Raw genomic sequence first — 9,556 nt, 5'->3', positions numbered from 1 at the left:
ATTTCAAGAGGTTACTATGGATGTATAAACTATATTGATAATATTAGAGCAACTTATATAGATACAAGAATACGTAGGAAGATTGTAAGCACGGATTGTGCAGTAAGCTGTCATGCCCCGTTTCATTTTTCTTAAATTACTGCAGGTGCGGTGGAACACCATCACCTGTGTAATTTCATTGAGTAAATATAACAGGAATTGGAGGGAGCAGTTGTTTCATGTTTACCTTCGAGTCGAGGAAACGTGAAGAGGCTTGTGTTGACAGAAAATATAATCCTGAAAGTTATTTAACGTTCATTATAGAATAATGCTGATGATATTAGTAATAATAATGAAATAATGAGGATGGTAATCAGGACATTGATAATATTAACAAGAACAATAATAAAAAACTATGTTTTATTTAAATATAAATGTAAACAAGTCTTGAAGACAAGTAAATGTTGCCATCATATGATTCCATAGCTTATAAATGAAAATGAAAACTGTCTGTGTACAGAATGCATAGTAACCTTAATACAAAAGTTGAACTTTTATTAAAAAGTATAAAAAAAGGTCATTGAGTGGATAAAAACGACAGTGCTTACACAAATCTCACGGATGCAATTATACTTTGCGATAGTATAGCTCCACAAGAATAATACGCGGTGTACTGTAAGCATTACTAAATGGTCTTTGTAGCGTTCCTTCAGTCCTTGACTGGGCTCACAATTTAGTCTTTTGAAATGAATGATAACCCCGGCCCAAGCACCGAGGCATAAAGTCCAAATTCCATAAATTTAATTCAATAGTCTCAGTTTTTTCATTAAAAAAAAAAAACAGTCAGACCAATTCCGTTGGCTAAAATCCCGACACGAGATCCGGGAACGATTAATATGACACACGTGTTTAGAAGGTCATGGATGTTATACTATGACACCCCATTCTGCTTTTATGGCATCGGCAATTTTCTCTCCAATCATATAGGTTGGTGCGGCACTGTTGCCCGTGATAACTTGGGGCATCACGGAAGCGTCCACTACGCGAAGACCTGATACGCCTCGAACCCTGAGAGATAAGAAACAAAAACGATATAGTTTATCATCATCATATATGCGTACAATTTCATATGATACAACCAAAAGGTCAACAGTAAGGAGTTATTTTAACTGTCATTCGAAATTTTATTTTCCATAAATGATAAAACCCAAAAGCCATTTACTGGCTTGAAGTATTCTCACAGTAGAATATCCTTACTTGCTAAAATAAAGAATGAATGAATGAAGATTAATCGGCAGAGAATCGAATGTATACGTAAATAAACAATAAACAAGGTCGGTCAAGATTAAATATAATAAGTAAGGCTCTATTGATTTACTGTTCAGTGTATAACCTAGGTACCAAACCATTCTTCTTCACCCAAGGGGTTAACTACTGCACTGTAATTGTCCAGTGGCTACTTTTCTCTTTGTAAGGGTAAAGACTCTTTAGCTATGGTAAGCAGCTCTTCTAGGAGGACACTTCAAAATCAAACCATTCTTCTCTAGTCTTGGGTAGTGCCATATCCTCTGTACCATGGACTTCCACTGTCTTGGGTTAGAGTTCTCTTGCTTGAGGGTACACTTGGGCACAGTGTTCTATCTCGTTTCTCTTCATTCTGTTTTGTTAAAGTTTTCATAGTCTATATAGGAAATATTTATTTAAATGCCATTGTTCTTATAATATATTATTTTTCCCTGTTTCCTTTCCTCACTGGGCTATTTTCCCTGTTGGGGCCCCTGGGCTTATAGCATCTTGCTTTTCCAACTAGGGTTGTAGCTTAGCAAGTAATAATAATAATAATAATAATAATAATAATAATAATAATAATAATAATAATAATGTACTCTGCGTGGCAACAGAAAAGAGCTTGTATATTGAAGTGAATAAATGTAAAACACAAATAAGCAAAGGAAAATAACATATATGAACAGGTGTTAGTCAAGCGCTGCATTGCCAGAACAATGCCAAGCTTGAAGTATCCATTTTGTGCAACAATTTGTATCTTAATTCATAATAGATATATTGATGGCACTAATATTATTATTATCATCGTCATTATTATTATTATTATTATTATTATTATTATTATTATTATTATTATTATTATTATTATTATTATTATTATTATTATTCATGTAATGAGCATGTACGATATTGGCTGAAATAGCTGTTTGTTGAGAATATATTCTGAGTGATTACAAGGTAAATCCAAGATTATGCAAAGCGATTGCCTAATCACTGTTTCATGTAAATGGGAAGTAAACTCTGTATATTTAGATAAGAGAAAGGGCATCCAAATCTATTTATAACTAAGCTTGAATATGTCTAGCTGGCCCTATCAAATTCAAAAGCAAATTCATGTATTGGTTCGAATAATGATTGCTTAACACTACAGAATTATAGAGAAGCTCGGTTACCTTAAACCAGTAATACAGTAAAATGTCTCTAATAAGCTTTCAACGATGGATGGATGGCAATTTGATATATCTAAAATGCTCCTTAAGGAATGCTCATCACTGATATTAGAGTCCTTGATGACTGACATAAAACTAAGAGTGGTTTAACTTCCATTCATAAATGGTTGAAACGAGGGACAGTGACAATGCCCAGGCTAACAGGTCGAGACTCTAGAGACTGACCATGTATACCATATGATCAGCGCCTAAACCTTCTCTTTCACCTAAACTACGACCAAGGAGAGCCAGACAATGCTGATAACTCAGTAGGTAGACCTATAGGCTCCTCCAAACCCACCATCCTTGGCTCACAAGGATTATTAGGTAACGAGGTTGCAGACACTGCAAGAAACTATTGAGCTTGAGCGGAACTCACCAGGCAGGGACGTTTCCAATAGGCCACCCCATCGCAACTTATCTTCTGAAGGAATGCTCACGAATGCAAGAAATTTTGATGACACAAAACTAGCTTCATTTAACAACAAACCTATTTAGAACTCACTTCAGATTGTGGTCAACTACACCGAGTGGGTCAGTGGGAGGCGCCATTTTGCAGGTGCCGGCTAAATGAAGGAAAGTGGTTCCCAAGTGACGTACGTAGCATGTCCAGTACTCGTCACTGGCAAATTTGTTGTTGGCACATTCGGGAAGAGGCTGGAAACAGAAAAAAATATTATATTCTGAATATTTTGAAAAAGAAAGATTATATTTTGAAATGTAACGTAGGGTCAAATATGAAACTGCTTTGAATGCCTAGGGCTATCTCTTGACTGTATCTTGTCTCTCCAATGCTCAAATGGATAATGTAGTAAAACCGCTGCATATGATATCATTTTAGAAACTGCTTTTGTAAAGATGTATCTGGATGAATATTCTGTAAAAAAAAAAAAATGTGCTAAACTGTTTTTAACAGGATTAACTACTACAACTCCATTTACTACAATCTACCCAAAGTGGAACTTAAGAAATTACAAAACATAATGAACAGAGGAGCAATATTGATAAATGCTATGTACCACCCAGAAAAAGAAATAATCCTATGCTATATTATTTGAATTACACTGGCTGCCCATTTAAAGCTAAAATAGAGTATAACCTATGTGCAATAACCCATCAAGTTATCAGAACCGGACGTCCCAAATATCTAAGAGAATTGCCATATATCGTGCAACCAATGAATCGTGTAGACACAAGAGTAGTTACAGATGAATTATAATCATCGGAGATAATTATGATTATGTATATGTCTAATATAGGTTCTAGAGTTTTCAAATATGTGGTCTAGACTATACAATAAGCTCCCACTGACATCCGAAAGACTGAAGCTATTAAGGCTTTCGAGAATAAACTGAAGACGTTCTTATTTTGTAAGTGCGTCAGTGATGTGGATTTGACAATATATATGCAATATGCTGTGTGATACGATAAATAATTAAGAATGTATACGTTAAACTGATTTTGTGGGTATGTAGGGCACAGGGTTCCCCTGTGTGATAGGACTAGGAAAACAGCCTTTAAAGTAAGGAAATAAAGTAAGAATTTCGATAAAAGAAGAGAGCAGTTGATAATGGTGGTCAGAATGAAAGGTTGGCATTTTTCATCTAAGATTGTGTGACCTGTGCAAAGATGAAGAAAGTGCTACTGAATATCTATTTTTATGCCCCAAATTAGGACATAAGTATAGGTACGTAGCACCATTCTAGCAGGGATCTGGTTGCATTTATAAGTAGGACAATGCACATGAAAGACAAATCTAAAAAGTCCAAAATGACCACAATAGGTAAACAAAACTGATGATAGCAGAATGTTATCATATCTGATTTCAAGGTAGAATGGGGCAAAAGTAAGGATTGAGAATCTCATTATTAATTTGTGTACGGTACAGGTAAAATAAGCTTAATTGCAATAATATGAACAAGCTTAGAAGCTTTGCACCTATCTATAAGGCGATAGAGTACCCGCAAACTTATTTTGCGAAGTGAGTAAATAGGAACCAGGAAGAAGAAAGTCGAGACTCTAGCGATGTATCTGTAAGAAGAATTTAAAAACACCAAACTTACCACAATAGGTTGCCAAAACTAATATCAAGGTATTATCCCAACTTATCTCAAGGTAGAATAGGATAAAGGTAAAGATTAATATTTGCATAAAAAAAACATTGTTTATGGTACACGTAAAAACGGCAAATTACAGAAATGAGTATAAGCTTAGAAGCTTTGCGCTTATGTGATAGAGTGGCCGCAATCTTAATCTGCGGAATGAGCATATAGAAACCAGGAAGAAACAAATATAGATTTGCGACTAATCTGAATGAGTTGTAGCAAAGAAATATAGAAAATGATAGACAGAAATGGCTCTATGCAATAATCACTGCAATATTTGGCATTTCGACCCTTTTTTGACATGTCGTTTAGTCTTTATCGAAAACGTTACATCATCACATACTCGTTATTACCTCTCTCCTTACAAATAGACGCCATCCTAGTTAGCATTGGCGGTTATTTACATCCCTTATAACTTGTTATTCTTTTATTATTGTTTGATGCCTTGTCTCCTAAAAGAAAATAATCACCGTTGTTCTGCTCTTGGTATTTCTTTCATGTCACTCTAAGAACTTTTAATAATTAAGCGAGATAAAAGTATTTTCATTCTATTTCTCAATGTTTTTCTAAGCATGTGGTTAAAATATCTCAAAATATCGTTGCTTATTATTTTGTAACAGACCTTATGGTTTGGTGTAAACAGTAATTTATCCAATGAGAAATTTCTTTTGAATATTAATGGTAATTTATCTATAATTTTCTTACGTTTTGTGCCCAATTTACTCACGGCACCTGTATAAAACAGTAACACTTATCTAATGAATACAACCAAAGGGGTTGTATATATCTAATGAGAAAGAAAAGCATTCAATGCTTAAAAAGGTATATTAGACTAAAAAGAGGACAAGAATTTCCATCCAAAACTAAACCAATATTAGGCTTAAGATTTTTGTAAGAGAAGCTTAATCACACGTTTGTGAGAATTAATCTTAATATATTAATCCAAAATAGGCCTAAACATCTTTAAAATTATATCAAGAATGTGGAAAAGTTTAGTTCATAGGTAATTTTGGATTAGTAACAGATTCTCTGTATGGTCAATTCACTACACAGCTATTTTATTATTCTTTCAGTTTTTTCTAACATTTTTTGTTTTTTTCTCTCCACTATTTTTAAAACGTAGGTCTATCGCTTACTCTTGTCCTCTTTGACATGTAGCATACTACATGGAGCAGTGAGTTGCCACTTTCATATCTCCATAAGCAGCCTCAAAATACCTTTTACTCGTTTTCTTCCTGTCATCTTCCCTCAAAGGAATTTATAAGTAATCTTCTGTTTCTAAAGGCAGTGACACACGGATACTTCTAGCTTTTTCCCACCGAACATTGCACCGTGAAGGCAAATATTGGTTGCAAAATTGAAGTCATATACATTAGACCTCTTATACTACTATCTTACGCATGCGTCTTTAACTATTTTCACACCGGTTTTTGTTGCTAGATCTAAAAAAGTCTGTCAATCAATATCTTAAAAAAGAAGGTCTTGTGACAATGATGTTACTCTAGATTTAAGAATTTTATTAACTCTAGCGACCCTTCTCGGGTTATGAAAGTACATTAAAAATTATACAAAATTATAATTTGATTTACAATAATAGAGAGCCTCGAACAAAATAAGAAAATGGGGGTTCGGAGTTATAGAAAACGATACGTTAATCTCCTCGCTGTCTTGTTCATTGATAAACTCATGAGAATCTCTCTCTCTCTCTCTCTCTCTCTCTCTCTCTCTCTCTCTCTCTCTCTCTCTCTCTCTCTCTCTCTCTCTCTCTCTCTCTCTCTCTCTCTGACATGTTTTTTTCTGTGTTTGGGTCCACACCTGGCTGCTGGAAACCATGTCCATAATCCTCATTCACTCACGAACTGTTATAAAGTAATAGCAAATGTGTCACCTAGATTGTCAGGCAAATTTAGATTACTGTTAAATGTTTATATACACAAATATATGCGTAAAATTAATGTTCTGCTTAAAACCAAACAAATTCCGTTATCAATCTGAACAGTAATTCTTGGTGGAAACATAAAAAAATAATTAACCGGTGAATATTTATGTAGGCCTACATAATTAAACTTCAATATGGTATCACACCGTATATCATAAAATGAAAATTTCTTCATAAGAAGTGTGACTTTTAAGAATGCGGTTATCACGTCCGCCATTTATCTTTTTTTATTTTTTTTTTTAGATTATTTTTTTTTCAGAACAGGTATGATAACAAAAAACCACTCACCTTGTCGTAAAACTTCGGGTAATAGTTTCTGGCAAAAGCAGAGGTGTTCCCAAGGACAACTGCTAATTTAACACCTAAAATAACAAACAAAAGATTAATAATAGTGATACTATGGTGATGATCATGATGATGATGAGGAAAATAAACTGCCATCATGTAATGTTACCTCAAGTTATAGGCTATCTAGTTCTATTCACATTTATTTTCTTTTTATCTATTAAATGGTTTATAACATTCACGCATACACTCGCACACACACAATATATATATATATATATATATATATATATATATATATATATATATATATATATATATATATATATATATATATATATATATTCCTGTCACGCTGAACGGCAACCACTCAGATAACAAAATCTCCCATAAATTGCCAAAATAGCGTGTTGTAATTAGGATAGATGAAGGAGGTGGGAAGGGATGAATCTGTTTGTGTGTGCGTACATACATTTCACGATCTTATTTACATACACATATTCCTTATGCCTACAGATTCATCAAGTCAAAACTAAGAAAGGTACTTGAGAAACCAGACCCACAATCACTTATCCACCCAACAATCATCTGCCCTTCCATACCTTCGACCAGCGTCCTCACATCGTCAGGATGACTCAGGTAATTCGGGTCTATCAAAGGTGAGTCCCGAGGGTTGTTCGATCTGAGTTGGATCGTCCCTCGGCTTTTGGGGCGAACCAAAACCGGCCTGATGGAATAGCCCTCTTGGCCTATGAGGCCATTCAGGTAGTTCAAAAAGCTCTGAGGAGTAAAATGAAACAGATGTTAGATACATACATATATACATACATACATGTGCGTATATGTATTACTAGCCAAGCTACAACACTGGTTGGAAAATCACAATGCTACAAGCCAAAGGGTTCCAACCTTGGAGGAAAGATAGTCTATATGCCCAAGGGCCTCAACAGGGAAAATAGCCCAGTTAGGAAAGGACACAAAGAAAAATAGAACATTTTAAGAACAGTAACAACATTAAAATAAATATTTCCCATATAAACTATAAAATCTTTAGCAAAACAAGAGGAAGAGAAATATAATAGAATAGTGTCCCCGAGTGTACCCTGAAGCAAGATAACTCTAACCCAAGACAGTGGAAGACCATGGTACAGAGTCTATGGAACTATCCAAGACTAGAGAAACAAGATCAGTGCTGGCAAACAATGGAAATTCCATATGAGTTTTACGAAGACACACGAGAATGCGTACATGCAACATAAATGAAATAAATTAAAATATTTCAGTAGTTATGCTTTATAACAAAATCTAATTTTGCAATGAGTGCTCCTAAAAACTAGCACACAATAACACGAAGAACTTGAAATTAAGTTGTGTTGACGAAAGACGGAAGAGAAAGAGACGTTGTGGAAGAAGAAAAAGTCAGCACGAAAGAAATAGCAAGGAATAGTGCGAATGAAAAGAGAGAGAGAGAGAGAGAGAGAGAGAGAGAGAGAGAGAGAGAGAGAGAGAGAGAGAGAGAGAGAGGAGTAAACAAAATGACAGATTATAAGGGTTATTTTAGTAGCTCTGCAATCAGAACCCTAGGCAAAAATTAATGAATTAAAAAAAATAAATGATCCATGAGATTCTTCAAAACATAACATTAAAAAAAAGAAATATACCCTTATAGATTTTAACTCAAAACGAAAAAATATGTTTGATCTAGTGCATTTCAAAATTGAAAGCAAACCTTCATAACATTCTTCTGATAATAAAAGTAAGATATATATAATAAGTTTCAACACTCACTTTTCTTTCCAAGTTGTAAAGCGAAGGATAAAGGATGCCGAAATCACTGGTGGGCAGGAGAGCGTTGAAGAACATTTGGATATCGGGCCAAAGGGGGTCAGCTCCTCCCCCGACGTTGACCCAAGAACTGGGCACTTCAGCTGGGATCTGACTCAGTGGTCCTTCGGGTAAGAGAAAGAAAGAGTTAATACCAAGTATTAAAACATCAGTAATTGCAGATGTAATGGTAAGTATCATATCTCCCCTATATAATAAAGAGAAAGTGTATATATTATATATATGTCATCATCTCCTCCTACGCCTATTGACGCAAAGGGCATCGGTTAGATTTCGCCAGTCGTCTCTGTCTTGAGCTTTTAATTCAATACTTCTCCATTCCTCATCTCCTACTTCGTGCTTTATAGTCCTAAGCCTTGTTGGCCTGGGTCTTCCAATTCTTTTAGTGCTTTGTGGAGCCCAGTTAAACGTTTGGTAAACTAATCTCTCTTGGGGAGTGCGAAGAGCATGCCCAAACCATCTCCATCTATCCCTCATCATGATCTCATCCACACACACACACACGTATATATATATATATATATATATATATATATATATATATATATATATATATATATATATATATATATAAACTTTCTCTCAGCGATAACCGAGGATCAATATATGGCATAAAAAATGTATAAGTTATAACTTACATTTTGCGCGATGAAAAAAGCATTCTATTTTAAAAAAAAAAGAAAAAAAAAAAAAAAAAACTATTATAAATAATCTATCTATCAAAGCCTATCCTTTTAATCATTAATATATTTCAATTTATATGTAGAGGGAGAATAATGTAGATAACCAACAACTATTCAGCTGCGTTATTTAACCATGTTTCTGTTATATTTGTTGCTCAGGAGATTAATTCATCTCTTTAGAAAATAAAAAAGCGGACACATTCGAACCACGATACCTTGTCTGTT

General features: G+C 34.5%; 1 protein-coding gene across 1 annotated transcript in view; it reads right to left on the bottom strand.

The window, feature by feature from the left end:
- Positions 1-431: 431 nt before the first annotated feature.
- The window catches only part of LOC137642233 (glucose dehydrogenase [FAD, quinone]-like), a 30,016-nt gene continuing 20,891 nt past the window's right edge, over positions 432-9,556 (bottom strand). The window contains exons 9-14 of the mRNA XM_068374765.1: positions 9,547-9,556; positions 8,592-8,752; positions 7,406-7,583; positions 6,807-6,880; positions 2,980-3,131; positions 432-1,047 (exon numbers count right to left, since the gene is read on the bottom strand). The exon at positions 9,547-9,556 is cut by the window's right edge and continues 147 nt beyond it. Of these exons, the coding sequence (XP_068230866.1) occupies positions 906-1,047; positions 2,980-3,131; positions 6,807-6,880; positions 7,406-7,583; positions 8,592-8,752; positions 9,547-9,556 (717 nt within the window). The 3' untranslated portion in view covers positions 432-905. The remainder of the gene's footprint in view (positions 1,048-2,979; positions 3,132-6,806; positions 6,881-7,405; positions 7,584-8,591; positions 8,753-9,546) is intronic.

Source organism: Palaemon carinicauda, chromosome 6, assembly GCF_036898095.1.
Source record: "Palaemon carinicauda isolate YSFRI2023 chromosome 6, ASM3689809v2, whole genome shotgun sequence".
NCBI classification, from domain to species: Eukaryota; Metazoa; Arthropoda; class Malacostraca; order Decapoda; family Palaemonidae; genus Palaemon; species Palaemon carinicauda.
The sequence above is the reverse complement of the archived record's forward strand: the minus strand, read 5'-3'. Positions and strand labels throughout refer to the sequence as shown.